The sequence below is a fragment of the Sabethes cyaneus genome, chromosome 1, assembly GCF_943734655.1.
Source record: "Sabethes cyaneus chromosome 1, idSabCyanKW18_F2, whole genome shotgun sequence".
In the NCBI taxonomy this organism is placed as follows: Eukaryota; Metazoa; Arthropoda; class Insecta; order Diptera; family Culicidae; genus Sabethes; species Sabethes cyaneus.
The window spans coordinates 157,496,314-157,519,269 of NC_071353.1; the positions used below are offsets into that span (position 1 = coordinate 157,496,314).

The 22,956-nt window shown below is 44.2% G+C and overlaps 1 protein-coding gene across 2 annotated transcripts in view; it reads right to left on the minus strand.

Annotated features, from left to right (window-relative positions):
- Positions 1 to 22,956, minus strand: part of LOC128732989 (MAP kinase-activating death domain protein) — a 37,472-nt gene that overhangs the window by 12,775 nt on the left and 1,741 nt on the right. The window contains exons 2-14 of one of the 2 annotated variants that reach the window (XM_053826504.1): positions 13,652 to 13,998; positions 13,089 to 13,593; positions 12,670 to 13,031; positions 12,488 to 12,614; positions 6,423 to 6,535; positions 5,063 to 6,359; positions 4,676 to 4,747; positions 3,785 to 4,546; positions 1,854 to 2,054; positions 1,551 to 1,790; positions 1,161 to 1,295; positions 367 to 876; positions 37 to 309 (exon numbers count right to left, since the gene is read on the minus strand). In XM_053826504.1, coding sequence (XP_053682479.1) covers positions 37 to 309; positions 367 to 876; positions 1,161 to 1,295; positions 1,551 to 1,790; positions 1,854 to 2,054; positions 3,785 to 4,546; positions 4,676 to 4,747; positions 5,063 to 6,359; positions 6,423 to 6,535; positions 12,488 to 12,614; positions 12,670 to 13,031; positions 13,089 to 13,593; positions 13,652 to 13,998 — 4,944 coding nt within the window. Of the gene's footprint in view, positions 1 to 36; positions 310 to 366; positions 877 to 1,160; positions 1,296 to 1,550; positions 1,791 to 1,853; positions 2,055 to 3,784; positions 4,547 to 4,675; positions 4,748 to 5,062; positions 6,360 to 6,422; positions 6,536 to 12,487; positions 12,615 to 12,669; positions 13,032 to 13,088; positions 13,594 to 13,651; positions 13,999 to 22,956 lie in introns of those variants that run through there. The other variant, XM_053826503.1, reaches the window with a different exon arrangement.

Here is a 22,956-nt window from a genome sequence, read left to right on the forward strand (position 1 = left end):
CAGTTCAAAGAAACATCGCATCATGAAACTTCCTACCTTTCTGGTGTAATACTTGTGCAGCTGAGTCTGGCCACCATTCCGGCGCCACAGACAAAGAACACGTGTTTTAGGTGAGTACGTCATGTTGACCAATCGCTCGAACCACCAACGCTCCACTATGCTTCCGTTGACCGAACGCAGAACCAATCCATCGTCGCGAACTTCCATAAATCTCAGTGGACCCGTAGCATCAACTCCTTGATGAACGGTAAAGCTCTGTCGGTGCAGCAGCCTTGACCCAAGCGGTTTCAAGTCTATGTCATTACCGTGCTACAACAAATTTGATCATTAGTGCCGAGAAACCCACCAACCAACTCCGGAACTCACCAAATTATTAATCTGATCCAGCAAAAGATTCACCTCCTGAGCGTAGATCAGCCCGATGTGACTTTTACCCAACAGCCGGCGAATCTTGCGCTTAATCTCCAACTTATTACAGTTCAACATCACCAATATGGCGGTCAGATTGTACAGCATCGTCGACAGCAGACGATCCTCGTCATGCTCCAGTCGCTTGCGTTCCGATTCCGACAGAGACTTGTACCGTTCCATCATTTCGCCCGGTCCCTGGTCCATACCGATCATGTCCCGCTCCTGGCTTACGGCGTCCAGGAAAGCGTCCTCCCAGAACTGCATCTGATCCCAAACGTTGGAACGCTCGCGTCCGAGCAGCCCCTCGAATAGGTACACCCGCGGTGCATCCGGCGACGGGGAGTTCGATGTCGGTATCAAGTTCCCGCCCGTGTAGCGGAACCCGGCGCTCAACGAAGATTTACCGGAGAACAGGCCTCCGGCCATCTTCTTCGCATCTTTCAAAGTCGACGATCCCTTGGGGTGCTGTTGAGAAAAAACCGTAACTTCAAAATTCGTAACTTTTAAACTAAAAGAAACCGATTATTTGACAGATCACATCACGCAAGCTTAGTCACTAATTTCATGTCGCTTGTTAGATAGGTACAGATAAAGTTCAATCTATGCAAATGCGACCAATTCTGTGGTGAAAGACACACGAAGGCAAGTTGAGCGAGCACTCGGGGGCACAAAGTAAGTTCTTAAGGACTGTTGGAAAAGGAAATGTTGCAACGGCATCACACGGTCACGGTCTAACTAGTAGCACTTACTCTCTCGTACTCCGTATCGGACACCGTTGATCGGCAAGATATCGATGGTATCAACGAGCCGCCGGAATGCTGCTGGGGCAGCACATCACTGGCCACGGACAGTGCACCGGTTGATCCGTGAACTCCACCACCGGGCTGCTGTACGGCGTCGTCGGAACCGGTTCGGGTAGAAGGTGTGTGAAGTGAAGAGCAAGAAACACAAACATTCAAGAAAACACACATTTACAACTGTGGAGGCCACACAACAGAAACGGAAGATTGGAAACATTTACGAGTACAGTACAAATAAATAGCAAAAGCTCTTAATTTTGGGGTCGCAGCAACTTAAACACACAGTAAGGCTAACGCTCATTGCCGATTTTCGGGGACATTCTAGAGTCTAGTACGTACCTCCGAGTCGAACGAAGTCAACTTGCTGAGCAGCATGTTGCGCTTCTGCGTCAACATGTCCTTGAACATCTCCGTCGTCGATTGGTTCTCGTTCTCCTGCTCGGAAGGTCGCCGCGATATCACAGGTTCGTTCAGTATGGTCGAGTTCTTGCGGGAACCAGCCGTAGAGCTCCAGTCCGCTGGTTCGGCAGGACTCTGAGGCGAGCGCAGATTCTCCCGGCTTCCCATAGGACTGACCGACTGTGTTATTCAGACCAAAAATTAGTATCTTTCTAACCTAAAAACAAAACAACGTCTACTCACCCGGCTCGACAGCAAGCTGGTAGGCATATCGGCCGTATTATCCGTCAAATCCTTACTCCAGTAGTGCGTATGAGCAATTTCCATCATTTGAAACACGGACGCCATCCCGCCGAGTCCGAAATTCCCTACCGTATTCTCCAGCCCATGAGTGATCGCCAGCAAGCACTTGAGCGTTCCCTTGTACACCGGTTTCGATATGCACTGTGAAGGAAACAAAACTCCGCTGTAATGTTTCAACCAAAGAAGTAATAACTCTAACTTAGACTTGGAGTTGTACATAAACATGAACTAGGACTTAGGGTTGAACTATGTGTCCGACTTGAACGCCAAGTCGGACTTGGAAACCTTATCGGACACTAACGTCGTGTCGGACTCCGTGTCGGATATGGTCTCCTGGTCATAGACTTGAACCCGGTCTCGGATCTGGAACTGGACCTGGATCTAGACGTGGACCTCGTCTAGGACCTGGACCTGAACCTGGACCTAGACGCAAAGCTAGCCCTGGAACAGGACTTGGATCAGGACCAAGACTTGGGTCTGGATCTGGACTTGGCTGTGAAAACAGGCTAGGATCTACAAAAGTACTTGAGTCTGAACCTAGACCTGGAAACAGGACTTGTGCCTGTAAAAAGCACTTTGATCTGAAAACAGGACTTGGGTCTGGAAACTGAGCTTGGGTCTGGATCTGAACGTGGACCTGGAATTTGGTCAGGACCTGGACCAGAAAACAGAACTTGAGTGTGGATCTGTTCTTGGGTCTGGACCTGTTCTTGGGTCTGACCCTGGGTATGGGTCTAGATGTGAACCTGGACTTGGATCTGGAAACAGAACTTGATCCGGGAAACAGCACTTAGGTCTGGAAACAGGACTTGGGTCTGGAAATAGAGCCTGGCTCTGGGTTTGGACCTGAACTTAGGCCTGGAGCTGGACTTTGGTCTGCACTTGGACTTCAGTCTGGACCAGGACCTGGACTTGTATTTGGAAACAGGACTCGGGCCAGGAAACAGGACTTGGGTCTGGATACAGGACTTGAGTCTGGACCTGGACTTGGGTCTGGATCTGGACCTGGACTTGACCTGGCTCTGGGTTTGGACCTGAACTTAGGCCTGGAGCTAGACTTTGGTCTGCACTTGGACTTCAGTCTGGACCAGGACCTGGATTTGGATCTGGAAACAGTTCTAGAGCTAGGAAACAGGACTTGGGTCTGAAACTGGATTTGGGTATGGACCTGAACTTGGGTCTGGACCTGGACTTGGGTCTAGATCTGGACCTGGACTTGAATCTTAAAACAGTTCTCGAGCTTGGAAACAGGACTTGGGCCTGGACCTGGACTTGGGTATGGACCTGAACTCGGGTCTGGACCTGAACTTTAGTCTGGACCAGGACCTGGAAACAGGGCTTAGGTCTGGAAACAGAACTTGAGGGTGGACCTGTTCTTGGATCTGGACCTGGGTTTAGGTGGATCTGGCTCTGAGCTTGGACCTGAACTTAGGCCTGGAGTTGGACTTGGGTCTGCATTTGGACTTCAGTCTGGACCTGCACCTGGATTTCAGTCTGGATCTGGACCTGGAAACAGGACTTGGGTCTGGAAAAAGGACTTGGGTCTGGAAACAGGACTTGGGTCTGGAAACAGGACTTGGGTCTGGACCTGAACTTGGGTCTGGATCTGGACCTGGACTTGGGTCTGGACTTGAACTTGAGTCTGGATCTGGACCTGGACTTGGATCTGAAAACAGTTCTCGAGCTTGGAAACAGGACTTGGGTCTGGAAACAGGACTTGGGCATGAAAACATAACTTGGGTCTGGAAACCGGACTTCGATGTGGATCTGGACTTAGGTCTGGATCTGAACGTGGACCTGAACTTGAATTTAGAACTGAACTTAAAATTAAAATTGAACTTGAATTAGACTAAACTAGGTTTTACACTCACCACATCATCGATATGATCATCCGGTCCAATCTTCCTCTCCAGCGTACGGTTAAGCTTCCCAAGCACCAGCATCCGATAGGACTCATCCTCCATCAGTTTCTTCAACCGATTCAACTTGAGCCACCCAACACCCTCGCCCGCGAGTACCTGATTAACCAAATCCTTCAGGAAGGCTTGATTCTCCGAATTACTGGACGAACGTTCCGCATTTTGCAGCCGCTGAATTTCCTCCTGCGTTTGCTTCGGACCGGAGTGCCGTATCAGCGGTGTTCGCTCGACCAGCCCCTTCCGCCCGGGGAACGGATCGAACGATAGCTTATCTTTGATTTTGCTCTGCGATTGAGCCTGAGCCGGTTGCAAACCTCCGGCGGCGGAGCGTGCCTGCGCTTGCTGCTGTTGACCCGCCTGTTTGCTCTGCTTGCTGCTGAACAAATCGGAAAACATGCTGGAAGTTGATTGAGCAATTCCGTTGAAGTCACTTGTAATCGAAGAAAAGAGTGACGAGTTGGTGGTTGCTATTGCACTGCCCGACGGAGAAACCGTCTGCGAACCACCGGGGGCACCGGGTTGGCCGCCAGTCTGATGGAGTAAACCTTTCTTGGCGGCCGCTTCCTTGGCCGTTTTCGTTAAATCACCGAACGTCGATTTGCCCACGTAGGTCAGATCGTCAAGGGTATTCTTGCTAACACCAGCGGCTTGCTTGGATGCTTCCAGTGCTTGCTTCGAGGCTTCTTCCGCGGCTTTTTTCGCTTGAAGCGTTAGCTGAAATGCACGAATGAAGCTTCAATCAATTTTACACAATAGGGGAAATTCTAGGTTAAGCCATCAAGATCAAGTGTTGAGCTACATACTAGAAAGCAAAGGAAACAATGAATCTCTTAGTATACAAACCTGTTCCAAAGGAGCGAGAATTTTCATCTCCTCTTCGGCATGCTCTTTAAGCTCCTTGGCTTGTTCTTTCAACTGATGGTGGTGGTGGTTGGTGGTGGTAGTAGTAGTAGGTAGTGGAGGTGTGTGTTTGTTGTTACGGTTGTTATCGGAAAAAAGGGTGTTGTTGTTGTTGGTTGTGTTCGTGGCGGAATCGGTTTAAATAAAAGTAATCAATACGAAACCCAGAGGACAAACATCGACAGGATGGTTTACGACAGAATTGTGAAAGAAAAAGAAAGAGAAACAATCGGTTTTTGAAAAAATGGTGTTAAGACAGATACATCAAGTAGGCGATACATACGAAGAAGGAGAGATTGGCATGCCATTCAGTAGGCCTGACGGTCTCACCTTGTCTACGTGCGCTAGTAAGCCGTCCTGACTGCTTTGTCGTGTCGTTTCACGTACCAGTTCTTTCGCCTGTGATGTCAGCACCTCGAACAGTGATCCTTGCGAACTTTGACGCTGTGACCCGGCAGAACCCAGTGACGGAGGATGACTGCTCGAGCCGGTAGAACCGGAGCTGGAAGTTCTAGCTAGGATATTACTTCCGCTTTGTTGCTTCGCGAGATTCGGTGACAACGGAGGAGGGATCTTTCCTAGTCTACCACGCTTGGCGTCCGTATCCAGCGACCCTCCGCTCTCTTTCGATACAATGGTTTTTGGTGTGGTAGTCGAATTCGAATCCGATTCGTTTTCGAAGCTACCTTGCTCTTTGGCTGGCTTAACCGGAATCTGTGCTTCGCTGCGCGCCTTTGGATTGAACTCAAACTCCGAATCTCGATTGAAGCTCGGACTGCTGAGATCCGAACGGCTGGATGAAGTCGATGCCGGCGAATCCGGCCGATCGGCATCGTCAGCTTCCGGCTTGGGAGGCTTCATGCCTTCCGGATAGCGTAAGGAACTCGGCGGTCGATAGACCAGCTTCGGATCGAGATTGGAGGACATGGTTTTCGGCGCAACGTGCACATGATGTTGGTTGCCGTAGACGTCGTGTAAACTAGGCGAAAGATCCGACGAAACCATTTCCGAAACGAAGTCACTCAGGGAGGAATACGAGGAGCTGGTACTTTCGGCACCCTCGGAGTCGGATCCACTTTCGTCGGTCGGTTGATGTTCGAGCTGTTGGAGACCTTTCAGGGCACCGTTGAGGGAGCCACTTTCGTCCCAAACGGGAAATTTGATCGGTGTTAGAGTATGTGCGTACCATTTTGGTTTGTCGCCGACTTGCGAGGGATCAAGCACACCCGTTTGAACCCTCAGGAAGGCTACATTAGTGGGCGTCAGGGACCACTCGGCGAGCCATTCAACAGCTTGCGTCCGAGCGAATCGGTTAAGGAATGCGGAAGCCCTGGGTCGCGAGCGCAGGAAACTGTTGATCTGAAAGGCTACCACGGGCCGCGGGTATAGGCGCAGCGTTCGCGTGTGTTCCGTAAAGTTGGCCAGCGTATTCTGGGAGTTGAAAAATCGCACCATTGCGACCCGGGTCGCCACATCCACCGAGTCGACATCCGTCCCGTAGAGGAACGGATTCGGGGGCGGTTGGCCGACCGGGCTCGGCTGGCGGGGTGTTCCTCCTGCTGCACCGGAGAACGAACTCCGCTGGCTATTGCTTCCTGATCCGGGCACTTGTAAAGGCTGAGGGAAACTGTGAGGACGAGATAAAGTTAGATCGCGGGGAGGTGTTGATCGATTTGTTCGAGTGACTTACGATTGAGGAGCAGTGTTTGGTCCGCTGAAGCTTCCACGAGTCGATCCAGGCTGCGAGAGCTGACTGGACGATGCCGCTGCAGCTTGATTGCTTGTTGACATTGAACTTAAAGCCTGCAAGGAAATGTATTTCACGTTAGGAGTCAAAGTTTTTCACTGGAACAACGTAAAGCTAACGCAACAATAACTAGTAATTGTATCTAATGTATTAGTTTTCAAATCCACTTTGGCTAATGCTAAACTACAAATGTACGCAAAAGGTTAACAAAATTCTTAAAACTATTGATGACAAATGTGGTCTCTTACTTTTTCAATGAAGAGTCATTCTAGCGACGAATTAAATATAATTATGCCATGTTAGGCCTAATATATGTTAGTCCCAGCTAGCATTTTTATATGTATAAAGCAAAGCCCAGGTGCTACATTCCGTTATCGAAACTTGACCTTCTGTTTATATACGACAGACTTCGTAGCCAGCTGGTCGAGTGCAGGACAATTGCAGGGCCAGTTGCTACGATCCTATTGACTCGTAACAGCCTCTCCCAGTCGGGATTCGAACACATGACGACTGGCTTATTAGGCCAGCATCATATCTCGAGGCCAACTGGGAGGTTTTTATATGTATATAAAAGTTAAAAATCATCATTACGTACATATATACATGCTCATACATCGTATTTGATGCGCAAAATTGGCATATCCGTGATATTTTGGAGGCGATATACGTGATGAGGAATAAACATACGCGTTTCATCGATGTAAGTAATTATATACGGTAATATCCGATTAAGCCCGACCCGCTCCGTACTGCTATACGATTCTGTGCTGAATGTCGTATGTATGTCAACTATTATCATTATATACGACTGAACATCAACTTGGGAGGACTTTATTAAGCTTTAGTTACGATTCCGAATTTATTAAGAGTTATTTACGATAATTTTCGACTATCTTCTGGTTTAGTTGAATATTTTCGGTAAAATAATAAAAACTACTAGTTGTTATGCTAGACGATAGCTGAAGATTAGTAGGCAGAATCATTAAGCAATACCACTAGCAGTTTTTAATATTCCACCGAGAATATTCCACTACACCAGAAGATAGCGCAAGATGATAAGGCTTAGTTCCAGAACGGACTCGGTAGTAAACGTTTCAAGGGCATCAAGAATTCTGGTTCAATTGCAGAATGGCGCTGCAAAGTTGGTGCTAAACTAAACTAAACTCGTTCGGGAATTAAAGTTACTGCAAACTTCAGGCCATCGCTGCTAACCAAAAATCGAAGTCACTGCCATTAAAGGGTCCTTTTCAAGACCATTAAATTACTTTAGTAAAATAATTGGACGTAGTCTAACGTCAACCATCGTATCTAGTGCACAATCTCTTTGATTTTTCCCGTTTGTAAATATTTAATATAAGAAGCGTTTGGTACGGGAGGTCCCCGCTGTCGTCCTTCTCCTTGATTTCGAGAAGAAGTTGAATTACATCAGGTAACTTTTCAAGTTCCACTTGACTTCTCCCTGGAATACTCTCTGTAGTTTATGCTACCTCAATGAGCTGGCCATTGACAACAAAAAATAGATTAATGTAAACATAATTTTCCAGGAAATTTTCAAGAATTGGCTGAAGCCCAGAAACTTTCTTCTTCAGTTTGCTGTTTTAAAAATCGACCAGAGATTTTCTATCGGTCTTAACATGGAGGGCATTTGCCGGACCGTCCATCCCTTAGCAGCATAGAACCGAGGTAGCTTGTCTTCAATGACCCGGTCCTGGACCAATCGTCACCAATTACTTGAGCGTCTCGACGCTCGCGACGCAAGTCAGCCTCGGCCAGATCAAGCCGTCTAGCTTGTTAGACACTTCTATTCCTAGTGGTGGTGGGTTTCTTGTAGAAAACAGATTTTACGGCATAATCGTGTGGCATTCAAGTCCACAAAGATTTATCGGTCTGATTATCGTTTAGTACATCGTCAACTTTGTGCGGCGTATGCTCCTTGGTCGAAACGTCTTGTGGAGGGAACCGTAGGTCCGACTCCAGCATGAATGCGTCCTTTAGTCTTCTTACTCGCATTCGCCCCTATTCTGCATACCGATCGGAGCCGGATTCGATCAGAAATTGCGCGTCGATCAGAATACATCACGCTGCGGAACGTGCCCCACCTTCTCTGTAAAACAATTTCCGTAACCCAGAAATCCGCAGTTTATCGTTTAATCGGCCACTATTTTTGTGATAAGTATTAATTTCGTAAAAAGGAAAAATGAGGCAGAATGGGAGCTAAAACAGAACATAATACGAGACAAAAGTGAAATAATTGGAGAGAAAAGGAGGAAAACCGAGGCATAAAACGAGGAGGAGCAAGACATAGTAAGAGGAAGAACGAAGCATAAACGAAAAACGGGATAGAAAAGAAGTTACAAAGCGACAAAGAAAATAGGACGAAAAAGGTCGAAAACGATGAAAAGCGACAAAAAATGAAACAGAAAACCAGGACCGGGAAACGAAGAAAAACAGAAGAAAAAAGACGAAAAACGAAATAGAGGAAACTCAGGATTGAGGACGAAAAACGGAACTGAAAAAGAAAAGAAAAGGGCCACAGAGAGAGAAGAAAAAACTGGCAGAAAAAAAGAAAAAGAGGGAAAACGAGACAAGACGGAACAGAAAACAAGAAAATTCAAACGGGGCAAGAAGCGGAAAATGAAGTCAAACGGGATATAAAAGGAGAAATATGGGACAAAAAAAACTCGAAAATGAAACAGAAAAAGAAGAAAAACAGGAACAACGGAAAAAAGACGAAAAACGGAAAACCGAAGAGGAAAGAGAAAAAAGGGTGCCAAAACAGACTAAAACTACAGAAAATACGGAAAACGGGGCATCAAAAAAAAGGAAAACGGAACAGATGTAGACGAAAAACGAGAAGGAAAAGAGTTAATAAAATACGAAAATTGGAATCCGAAAAAAGCGAAAAGTGAAGACAAGACTGAAAACGGAGGAAAAAAGATAAAAAGCAAATGAAAAACTGAGGAAAAACAGAACTGAAAATAGGAAAAAATGGAATGGGAAAAGAAGAAAAACGCAACAATGAAACAAGAAATACGGGGCAGAAAAAAGGAAAAACGAGACTTTTTTTCTTTCGGTACGCTTAGAAAGTAAGTGTAAAACCCAAGAAAACGACACAGCAAAAAAGCAGAACAGAAAAGGAAAAGCTGGACTGGGAAAGAGAAAAACCGGAACAAAAAAGAAGTAAACTTTTGAGAGAAAAAGACTTCGTGTCTACTTTCAAGTGCATGGCCAGTTTGAAGCGAAATTACAAGTTCAAATTATTCCAAATACAGGCTTAGTTTAATTTCCAGTGTCAAGCTCAATTTCAAGTTGAATTAAATCGGCATCAACTTTTCAAAAGGGCCAATCTGCAAAATGTAAACAAACCGAGTGAGGGTTTCTTTTCTTACGCTAGTTCAGCAGAAAATAACACTCACTCGGTTTGTTTACATTTTGTAGATTGGCCCTTTTGGAAAGTTGGTGCCGAAATATCCAGTTTTAAATCCAATATCAAGTCTAATTTAACATCAATTTTAGGTTCAATTAGAAGGTAAAATTAATGATCTCAAATCCAAGGAACTCTAATAATTCTAATTTCAAGTACGATTCCAATTCCAATTTTTAGTTCAATTTCGATCTTTATTTCAAATCAAATTTTAGGTCAAATTTCAACTCTAATTTTAAATTTAATCCAATCCTAATTCAACTCCAATATCAAATAAAAACTTCAAATTTTGTTTTAAGGTTTTAAGGTGCTTGATTCCAAGCAAAACTTCTAATCCAAGTTACTCTAAATTTGAGTCTAATTTCAAAACCAATTTATTTTCCAGTTCAATTTGTCTAGTCTAGTCTAGTTTCAAGTCTAATCAAATTTGAAGTAAAGACATACACAATTAGTCCAGTTTCAAGTCTAATCAAATGCCCAATGTCTAATTAGATTTCAAGCCTAATTAAATCAAGTCCGATTTCAACTCGAATGTCTACTTTGATTTTAAATCCAGTTGCACACGAAAGTCTGAAGTTTTCTAAACTAATCGGCTGGTATTTTTGTGAAAAGTAATAATAGATTTGCCTTTCTACGAATACTCCGTTTTTTCCGAAAGGTCGGATGCCCCACCTTTTGTTTACGTTTGGGCACGCTAACTGTTACTTGCCGTAACCCGCTGCATGATTCTAAAGGATTCAAGATTGCCTTCGAAATACATACATATTAGCCCCGTCAGTTGGTCAGTTGGACCGTCCTCGTGCTTTATCTGCCATAGTTCTTCGTAACCGATTGTATCGTATGCTGCCCTGAAATCCACGGAAATATGGTGCGTTGGTACGTTGTACTTCCGATGGAGGATTTTCCGGATTGCAGAAATTGGTTCCGTAGTGGCAAGTACCCTCATGTACTGCCCTAGAAAATCTCTTGCTATTGGAGATAGACGACGTGACAAGAGCTAGGGTGATCAGCGTAACACTGTGGTAAATTACAGCAATTGAGTCGATCGCCCATTTTTGTAGATGAGTCTAACCATAGTTTCTCCACCCTGCAAATCCTAGGAATTATACAAGGTTCCTTGCCAAGTTTGCGAAGTTCTGCCGGCAGTCGATCCTGTCAGAAAAATCTGTCAGAGTTTTGACTGAACATTCTCAAGATCGGGATGGTTCATCTTCTCATAGATCTTTCCCGTGTCATTAGCCCGGAATGGTTGAACTAATTTTTCGTGATCTCTGTCTTCCTTTTGACACTTTTTATATCCTCAGGACCGTGGTCAGCTGATTCTGCACTAGTCGATACTTGGTCAAATCCGTCTTCATTCTTATTGGATAGTCGACGTACCACAGAGGAAGTCCACAAAAATAGCCCATAGAGGAAGGGAGAGAGAGATTCATCCAGTAAGCGCGCGTAGTTCTTGGTACCTTCGTGCCTTTGTAACAGATTCCCTGCCAAGATGGCGAACTTTCGGGGTTCTAGCTGCTCGAGCAACGCCCTGATGCCGCCCATGAAATTTGATCTACAATTCCAAGTACTAAGTTTCCATTCCATGTCCTTATTTCGCTGCCTGGCTACATGGCGAATTGTTTTGGCTATTCGTATTCGTTGCATTTAGGTAGGATGTTTTCCTGGTGCCTCGCCAGAGAATCTCGTTATATTTCTGCCAACGTGGCTTTGGCGTTCAAGATATGTTTCCTAATTCAGCCACCCAGCCGCTTCGGGTCAGACGCTGTCATAATCCGCCCTACCATAGGAATTATGCTCCGCCTTGTAATCGAAACACCATCAAGAACCGCTCCTGAGAGGAAACAGTCCAGCGTCCACATTAGTTTATTAGTTTAGAAAAAAAAAACAATTCGATCGCTAATCAAGCAGTGAATTTTCAGTTAAATCAAGTAAGATCGGTCCGGGTCGATCTACGAGTTCACATGAAGCGCTTCTACGACGAGCATCGAATAAATGGAAATTTCCTCGAATATATGAATATAATAAGCCCATTAACAGTCCCAGTTCAGTCTAAGCAAACTCTACGCGTCTAAACGCAACTCAACAGTGACAAAAAAAGTCTATTGCTACCACAGCATAGCACAGCACTAACTAAAGTACTACGGAACAAATGATATTTACACCAACTCCTGCCTGATCCATCAGTTGCATAGCCTGCGTGCACACGAATCACGATAGCGTGTATGTTTTGTTTTGTTTTTTTTTTGTTTGGTTGCGGTAGTCATGAAAGAGATGATCATATCCAGAACGAAAAGTAGAGATGTAAGATTGACGATGAAAATGTATGAAGAATTCGGAAGGATACCCGTGTGGAAAGTAGTGGAAAGCAAGAAAGAAAAGAAAGAAAGAAAGGGGTAGAAGAAAAGAAATTGTTAGATGACAGTTAAATGTTGACAGTTCTCTAGGCTCCTAGGCTAAGCGGATAGCGGTGCCCTGCGGATGATCAGTGGTGTGCCACTAGGGTGCGCGCCGATGATCATGAGACTACTTTTTTAGGTTATTAGGAATAGTTTAAGGCGGTGTTACAGTTCTCACAATTTACCTGTTTCAAATGGTTCTTTAGAATGGTTCCTTCCGGTTCCGGTAGAGGCGGTACTTGTTCGGCATCCCCGGATGCCGGGGTAAGTCGATTGGAGTCCAAATCTACCAGCCAAATGTCGTCCGGAAGTCTGATCGAATAGCTTGGTTAGAAAGAGACAATTCATCGCTTCACCGAACACTCACCGGAAATTTTTCTTATAAAGTAGAAAGGTTGCTGGAAGTCCAATGATGAACGGAGTTGGTGCCAGCAGCAGCTGCTCGGCACTTCCCATGCAGGTTGGCAACAGTGGAATCACCGGAAACATGTATTCCAGAGGGTAAATGAGGTTCACCAGCGCCATCACTGACATCGAAAGTGCGTTATAGTCCCGTGACTGAATGATAATTTTGTGTTCAAGCAGGATCAGTGTCAGCACCTTGAGGCACGTTTCAACACCGAGTAGTTCCAGGGGAAGGTGCAGTGGAAAATCCACAAACGAAAATCTGGTGTGATCCGGGAGAGAAAACACCAGCGGCTGGTGGATGATTGGGGACAAAACTTCCACCTGTAATAATAAAATGATTTGATAAAACAGCCTGGTTGGGGATGTGTTTGTACTGACCTCCACTCTGGTCGAACCTGGCACAGGAACCGGTGCTGACAGCAACCTCAATATCCAGGTTTCAATTTCCTTCACATCGTGCAGCACGATCGACGGAGTCGAGTCCGTAACCTGACTCGTTAGCACGTTCCACACGCTATCTCGGCTGCTCTGCCGCGAGGCTCCCACCCGCTTCGGACTGGAAGCATCGTTGCAGGCATCTATCAGCTTCTTCAAAATGAACAAACACTCCCGAAAGGTCGACAGAAACGGGTGGTGCGAAAGAATACACAGCGATGTGAGTGAATGACTGCGGATTTTCGAACGCTTCCGGGAGGCCCGCGGCGATGGCGAGTGGCTCCCTCCGGATTCCGAATCCGCACCGGACGGTCCCGTCACGCCGAGCCGTGCCTGCTGCTGCTGAGAACCTCCGTAATAGGAGTTATTCGGAGGATCCGAATCTCTCCGGCTTGGACAATCTCTATCCGATGAATCACTCGGTCCTACGTTGCTACCTCTATAGTCACTGAAAACACTAAACTGTTACGAAAACAAATACCAAAACGAAAACGAAAACAACTCACCTTGAGAAGGCCGAATCGGAACTCTTCTCCATACTCTTTCGCCACGATTCCCGCCGGAAAGTCGAGTTGCGAGCTTTCCGACTGCCGGAGGGATTGCCGGTGCCACCGACCCCGGGCACGTACTTTTCCATCGGTCGGTAAAAGTTGACGCAAATGCCGTACCGCGTTTTGCCCGAGTCCTTGTCGGTCAGCATAAACACGAACGAAGTGGCATCGCGAACGGCCGCACCGGTCCGGCGGGGACCGACGCTGACGCATCCTTCGGGCTGACAGAAATAAACCATATCCAGCGGCAGGGGGAAGTCCGCGTGGTCCGTCGGGGGATAACGCCGCAGCAGCTCCGGTATCTGTGTGTTGTGCCACGGCATGGACGCAGGATAAAGAGAGAGAAAAAACGGATAATACTATTAACACGTGTCGGTATGGTCACGAGGATTCGCAGCGCATTACAGCCCGGATTTGCGTTTGAGTGGGTGCTAAAGGTTACTATATTGTGATTTATCGCTCATATAATTTTACTTTTAATACGGCTGCTGACCGTAACCTTCCTTCTTGGAAGAGAGGGAAACAAAATAATTTATATCATTCACATTGGATGGCCTTTGGCAGTATCCATTCTGAGACGGACTTACTTTCCACGGTCTTACCTTGAGGGGATATAAAATGAAAACTTATAGCATTCTTCATGGCGAATGACTTGACTGCGTTAACTTTTGCTGTTTAGGATCGCAATATGAAGTCATGTTTTGCTAAGACGGGTATTACCGTTTGGGTGCCGTTATTTTCATTATATGAGTAGAGCAAAAATTATTCCATCAAATATTGCTATTGTAAAATAAAACCGCTCAAGTTTTCCGGTACAACTTGTGCCTTTCAAAACCGACACTCTGCTTTGCTTTCTGGACATAGGGTGACAGCTTCGAGAGCCATTACTTTCGGAACAGTTCCCTTTGCTTTTCTGTCAATTTCGGAATTCCTGTCAATAGTCAGACATTCTTCCAATGGTTTCAAGACATAACACACCGTTAGTTTGGGATAATTCAACAGTTTTGCCAACGCACGAACGGATAGTTCAAGGTCACGACTTAAATATAGAGTAAGGAGGGGCAAAAGTGCGAAGAGGGAAAAAGTGCGACTCAATGATTTATTAGTGCAGATTCCGAGTAGATTGACTACATTGGCATAGATGGGTGACTACTTTGACAGCTTGATTCTATCGCAAACATTTGTTGTTTACGAAGCATAGCTGCTGAGTTGTGTGAAGATGTTATTTTAGAGCGGGTTTGATGTAATATTTTGCTATACGGCAAACACGATATCAACAGGAGGATATCACTTGTTGAAAAATTGTAGCACCATTTTACATCACTCACATATCTCTTTTGAAAATGCGGTGAAAAGGATTTACTAAATATATTTCGCTTTTCCATAATTTGGTCAAACCCTGTCAAGCGCCTGGCGGGGCAAAAGTGCGATCCATGGACGAGGCAAAAATGCATAGGTAATTATATAAAGTTTGTTACGCTTAGTATTAAAATATATGTGTTGGTATGATAAAAACGAATTGCTCAATTCACTTCCGTATAAGAGCAGACAAGACCCAGAGAAATCAGAACAAAACGTGAAAGTGCTCGTGGCAGTCGACAATTTAGTCGGTCGTCGCGAATTATGCGATTTTATTCGCCAAATAAAAGTCATTTGCCAACTGTCGCAGTGTCAGTAATGTTCGTGGCCAAAATCGACGTACGACTGGAATACACACAAATACTTGAAGCTAAAATCATTGAGGAGATTCTATTCCGTACCAGTTAGGTAAGAATGCAACCACGTGTTCTGACAAAACTGAATACAATATGCCATTTTGTCCCTAGCTCGACGATTCGCCGGTCATTATCAAAAGCACCAGTGGATTAGGCAGTGCAGATTCGGCATGCTGATCTAGAGGAAAACTTTGAGCCATAGGTAACAAATCAAACACATGTGATATGTAAATGAAACATAAAATATTATGTCATCCACGTCGGCTTGGGCCAATGAGACAAGAAAGCCTTCTACGTGAAGTAAGGTATAACGACCGAAGCAACACTATGCGACTCCCAAAACTATTGTTTCAGGGCTTTTTTTAACCATCTCTTCTTTGTGACTCGATTCGCTGGCTGGACGGATCGGCAAGGCAGTAAACCAACTAACACCTATACTACTGATCGGACGCTTAGTGGCATAGTGGTGACGACTTCTGTTACCGAGCGCAGAAAGCGCTTCTGTTTCGACGAAGCGCCCGACCCGACGTCCGGAATCCCCTTTGGTAGCGGAAGAAGTCGACATGACGGACTAGGATCACCGCGACACATAGCGGAAAGTCCTATGGAGGCCTCTTCTCAGATCGACACAATCCGGCTGTTTGCTGCCAGCGCTCATCTCAGTCGTCGCGGTCCTGTTGTCGAGTCTGCAGTCGAGGTCCTGCAATCTGCTCTCACAGGCCTGAGTACTTAGGTTATCGCCAATTTCCACTTCTTCATCGCTCTCCCGCTTGCAGCGCTGATTCATTTGCCGTATCTTCCGGCTGCTCTACATCTACATCTGCATCTTTTCCTGTCTCCCGCACCTCGCCTCTGTGACATACTTCAAGACAGTTAAGCTTATCGTCATCCGGTCCGGGACGCCTATCACAACGCATTATGGAAACCCCTGATCCGCCTAGCTCAGTCGAGCCCGCCGTAGTCTTCGAATCGCAATCGCAATTGTCTCGTTCCTGCCATCCAAGTCGTCCCGGCCCTGAGTCTAGTGGTGGCGAAGGGGTTTTCCAAGCTGTCCTCCATGGCAAGTATCCTAACAGTATCGGAAACCATCGCTCTGATGAATTTTCAATTCCTAGGATGGCACCCCTAACAAGCAACGCCCCACCAGCCACTTCGAATGTCCTGATTTATTATCAAAACTTTGGCGGAATAAACAGTACCCTAGCCGAGTACCAGTCAGTCCTCGGCGACGCCTGCTGTGATGTCTACACTTTCACTGAAACGTGGTTGAACGAGAATACGTCGACGAACCAGCTGTTCAATGACTCCTACTCCGTATATCGACAGGATCTGTCGTCTTTAAATAGTTTCAAATGCACAGGAGGTGGTGTATTGTTAGCTGATCGTTCAAGTTTCAAGTCTCGTACGATTAATCCTCCGATTGCTCAGCGGCTGAACTATTATGGATCGCGATTATGGCTGAACACTTATGGATAACTACTGCTGACGGAGCACTCTATCTATGCGTGGTATATATTCCCCCTGATCGAGTAAACGATGAAACTCTGATTGAAAAACATGTTAATTCACTCAACTGGATTGTTTCGCAGCTGGGGCCCCGAGATAAAATTATCATTTTTGGTGATTTTAGATTTCTTGGCAGTGCAACCCATACGGATCCTTCTTTCCGGTCACGTCTCGGTCCTCTAATGGAATAGCTCCGCGAAAACTGCTCGATGCATATAGCACCGCTGGACTCATACAGATGAGTGGAATTGTAAACGAAAATCATCGCACGCTTGATCTATGGTTCGCTGCCGATTAATTATGCGCAGACTGTTTGGTTATGGAGGCTCCGCCACCGCTCGTAAAGCTTTGTAGGCATCATCCTCCTTTGGTTACGCATTTAAAGATTAGCCCACAACTACGCTTTCGGGACACTTCTGAAAGCCTGTCGTACGATTTTACTAAAGCAAATTTCTACGGCATGAACGATTTTTTTACACTTGTTGATTGGGACGAGGGCCTCCGCGATCATCACACCAATCTGGCAGCATCGTCTATCTCTAGCATTATCCTTTATGCTATCGACCATGTGCCCGTTAAAACTAAACGTCTATCATCTAAACCAGCCTGGACAAACCGCGATCTGAAGCATCTTAAAACGATGAAACGTGCTGCCCTTAGACAACACAGTAAGGGATTGCCTACGAATGGCCGAAACAAAAATGGCCGAAATAACAAATGGCATAATATATCTAATGGCCAAATCACGAACGGCCGAATCACAAATGACCGAATCACAAAAGGCTGAAATACGAATGACCGAACGTCATATTCGGCCAAAAATAATCACGGCCTTCACCCTGCACAAATGTTGGGTATATGCTATCCTTACTCGCTACCGCTCGTTCCGACTTAACTAAGGGATAATCCCTACTAGTCGGTAAACCTAGGAAAATGCAACGTCGGCGTTTCCGACGGCGGGTCACTGGCGCACACTCGCGTCCTGCGCCCGTCTCGTCCTGAATAATCCAGGAAACATTTGCTACTGACACGATCAATAGGCCTCGCACCCTATAATAAACGTAAATCATTCGCGCTTAAGGGAAGAAACAACTATCAATCATCTATACTCTATCTACCAAAATAAAAAATAAGATGCAGAGTATGTCTTGTTTTGCTGAAACTAAGGTACAGAATTTTACGAAAAGCTTTTTCCCTTAACCTATCAATGACGCGGATCATCACAGAGCTGTAAGTGGAACAAAAGGCAATAGAGGGGAAAATTTAAAAAGTTTTTCAGTGAGATGTTTCAAATTCGCGGAGAGTAATAGATGAAAAATTTTATTCAAAATGTGTAAGGTCTCACAAAATGATCAATAAAATTTTTGTTGATTTAGGTATTCCGGGAAAATTCGGTCTTTCGTGATTCGGCTATTCGTGATTAGGCCTTTTGCGATTCGGTCTTTCGTGATTCGGCCTTCTGTGACTGTTGTTGGAATTCGGCCATTTGGATTTCGGCCATTCGTGATTCGGCCATTTGTGTTTCGGCCATTCGGTACCAGCCCACAGTAAGCATCGCACCGAAGCCACGAAGACAAGATATTTAGAAGCAAATGCTAATTATAAACTACTTAATGATCGTATGTATAAAGCCTACCAAAATAATCTGCAACGCCGCGTCAAGGCAAACCCCAGAAGCTTCTGACCCCACGTGAATGAGCAACGGAAAGAATCAGGATTGCCTTCTATGATGTCCAATGGCTTATTCGAAGCCGACTCCACTGCTGACATCGCAGACTTGTTTCGTTCTCATTTTAGGAACTTGTTCACTAATGAACGTCTCGAACCGCAGGAAATAATTGTCGCCACCGGAAACGTTCCCTGACTTTCTGCACCCGCATTGCCGTTTGTTATCTCCGTTGACGTGCTTATATCAGCTGGAAAAGCCTTAAAATCATCTAAGGGATACGGTCCTGACGGTATCCCGTCAGTCATTCTGAGACGCTGCATGGAGACACTTGCGACACCTCTTGCAACAGCTACAGCTGGGCTTAGCTACAGGCGTATTCCCAAACGTATTATCGTATTCCGTATTATCGAGGCATTGCTGCGTTAAGTGCCACTTATAAACTGTTCGAGTTAATTATTCTTCAAGAGCTAGTCCAGAGATACAAACATTGCATTTCGCCTGACCAGCAGCCTGGCCATTTATGCCAAAACGATCAACCAATACGTCAACCAACTTAACCTGCTTCACGTCGTTTGTAATACGCCAAATAGAGACTGGCAGTGAACGCAATATACACAGACTTATCCGCAGCATTTGATACTATCAATCATCAAATAGCGATAGCTAAATTTGGTAAACTGGGCCTGATTGAACATTTGCTTCTTTGGCTCCAATCTTACCGAAGCGGTCGGAGTATGTCTGTTAAAATAGGTGATCACATTTCATCTCCGTTCTCAGTTTGGTCCGGCGTTCCACAAGGGAGTCACCTTGGGCCATTTTTATTCTTGTTATATAAGAACGATGTCAATTTCATTTTGAATTGCATGAAATTCTCGTACGCCGCCGATTTAAAGCTATACTAGGTACACTATAAAGCACCCACAAGATATACTTTTCCTACAAAAACAGCAGAAAGTTTTCGCAGAATGGTGCCAAATAAACCGCATGTCGCTTAACGTATCCAAATGCTCGATAATTTCTTTTGGTCGAAGACAATCACTTTTTCACTTCAACTATACCTTAGAAGGTGTACAGTAGAGTGTCCCAAAATAGCACTATGTCAGAAAACCCGGGGGCTCACCCCTCAACGATAGCTTAGGGTGTCACAACAAAACTTTTATATGCCGTCAACATTGGTTGACGCGATTTAGGGGTCGCACATTTGAGTTTTATGAAAAAATGGCATTTTTCAGGAGTAAATTCAAAAAAATATTTTTGAAATGTTGAAATAGATTAAACAAGGTACTTAACTATTTTTTTCACAATCATTGAGATCTGATACATTCATTAAAAAGTTATGGTTGCGTGTCTGGAGTCATATTTGGTTACAGTAACTTAAATTTTTGAAATTTTCAAAATTTCGTTTAAATAAACGTCAAAACAGGGTATCGAACAGTATCTCAGAGCAGCGTAGCTATACTGTATAGACGGGAAATTTTATGACGAACAACTTTGCCGAAGACAGTATGGATGTATGTTCAAATATCGCTGAGATATTTACGATTTTATGAAGGCGGAACAAAACACATTTCTGTAATTTTCAAATTTTAGCAGTGTTATGTGAAAGAAGCAAATGACAAAACTTGAACTATTTATTCTAAATGTCATCTACGTTTTAAGAGGAAATATGGCACCTACCATAGAATTTGTCACCATTTAGGCTCAAGAATCGCTTTTAAAAAGGGCGTATTTAATTTATTAGGTACTATGTTTGAAAAATCGTATCTCAGAAACTAGGTTTGCTCAAAAATGATGTCTAAGCGTGAGTTGTAGAAAATTGATTTTTAAACATAAAAAATAAACACTGAAGAAAAATTTCACTGTTCTAAAGTCAGAAAAATGTAAAATTAAGATATACAGGAAATGGTAACTTCGAAACTTGTTATCTTTGTTTTGGGAAAATAGTAATGATTTGATGCATTTTGAGACTTTTTCAGAAATAGTGCAATATTTGTCAAAGTATTTTGTAGAACAATGACTTTCATGAATATTTTGCAACGTGAGATTTTTCTCGTTATACATATATGTAATTTGAATTTGAAGAACAACTTCTTATATAACAACTGTATTATGCTCGTCAACACAATGTTCAAAATAATAATTAGCTTTCTAAATGTTGCCGTATTCAAGATAATTGGAAAAAAATTAATATATTTATTTTAAACGTGCCCTTTTCATATGCTATCCATGTTAGGTCACCAAGCTATGAAATTGTTATCAACTACAGAAAATTTTACCTTGCAAATTTGTCCGAATGTATCTTGCTGATATCTACTGATTGTACAAAACTGGTAAAAAAAATCAGTGTTTATTTTTTCATGTTTTCCTACAACTCACGCTTAGACATTATTTTTGAGCAAACCTAGTTTCTGAGATACGATTTTTCAAACATAGTATCTTATAAATTAAATACGCCCTTTTTAAAAGCAATTCTTGAGCTTAATTGGTGCCAAATTCTGTGGAAGGTGCATATTTCCTCTTATCAAAAAAGTAGATGACATTTAGAATAAATAATCCAAGTTTTGTCATTTGCCTCTTTCACATAACACTGCTAAAATTTGAAGATTACAGAAATGTGTTTTGTTCTGCCTTCATAAAATTGTAAATATCTCAGCGAGATTTGAACATACGTCCATACTTTCTTCGGCAAAGTTGTTCGTCATAAAATTTCCCGCCTATACAATATAGCTACGCTGCTCTGAGATACTGTTCGATACCCTGTTTTGACGTTTATTTAAATGAAATTTCGAAAATTTCAAAATTTTTCCAAATTCAATAAATTACTGTAACCAAATATGACTCCAGATATGCAACCATAACTTTTTTATGAATGTATCAGATCTTAATGATTGTGAAAAAAATTGTTAAGTACCTTGTTTTATCTATTTCAACATTTCAAAAATATTTTTTTGAATTTACTCCTGAAAAATGCCATTTTTTCATAAAACTCAAATGTGCGACCCCTAAATCGCGTCAACCAATGTTGACGCCATATGAAAGTTTTGTTGTGACACCCTAAGCTATCATTTGAGGGGTGAGCCCCCGGGTTTTCTGGCATAGTGCTATTTTGGGACACTCTAGTGTACAGTTAAAGCGCGAATCAACAGTCAAGGATTTGGGAATCCTAATCGACACTAAACTAACCTTTAAGGATCACATCGCTTACATCGTGTATTTCGCTTTGCGAAGAACTTTAAGGATGTCTACTGCTTGAAAACTCTATATTGCTCGATTGTGCGACCTATCCTAGAATATGCGTCAATCGTCTGGTCTCCTTACTACCAGAACGAAACTCAACCCATTGGGGCTATTCAGCGAAAATTCATCCGCTTCGCTCTACGTCATCTCAGGTAGACGGCCGCTCTTCAACGCCGCCTACAAGGTGCTCTCCCAGATTTTGTTGTGTGTCGATTGTGTCGTCTATCTCCAATAGCCATACGTAGGGCAGTGTCAACCGAGCTTTATAGGGGCCCGTGCTACTGCGGATCAAATTTTCACTCTCCGAAAAATCCATCAGAAATGTCATGAGTACAATGTGCCCATGCATCTTATTTTTGTGGATTTTAGGGCAGCATACGATATAGTCGAGCGCAAATATTGTCTAAGCCTTAAAAAACGAGCAGCTCAACCATGAAACAAACAGACGACCGGAATCTAATCAGATGCCCCTCTTTGCCATGATGATTAGCACAAATATTCATGCCTCCAATGTACGTTTGCAAACACTAACTCTGCCAAAGCCTGGTCAGTATTGGGCACCGCTAATTCGCTAGTCGATACAATTTGCTCAATAATCGTGAAATGCTCTTTACGTATGCATTAACATGAACTGATTTTAGCGATTTTTTTGCGATTATTCAGTCACCTGGTGCCAAGTCCACCAATACATCGCCAATCGTAGCAACCCTGTTGTGTACACTGCGTTATCAGTTGTTTTGAAGCGACCATGGCGACCAACAGTCAAGTAACTACGCTTGATACTTTGTTCGTACTGCCAACTCCATCCCGGGGCGAAGAAGCTGGACATCAAGAGGCACTTCGTGCCTGACGGATATAGCTGATCCGGCATTTGCAGCATCCTTTTTCTTCTGGAAAAAGATGAGAGCGTCCAAGAGAGGTAAGTGCAGCTAAAGAGGACGACCTAGAGCAAAGTGGCATCAGCACGGAGCAACCGGCCAAGCGATAAAGAAATATCTTGCCTTAATAGACCTTTTCATGCGGAATGGTCAATCGAGGCCGGTCGCAGAAGGAGCGACTTGCAGGGGACCGAATACTTTACGTCCCCCACCTAAGAGGCAAGCAATGGCGGCAAATATATCTCTCAGACCAAG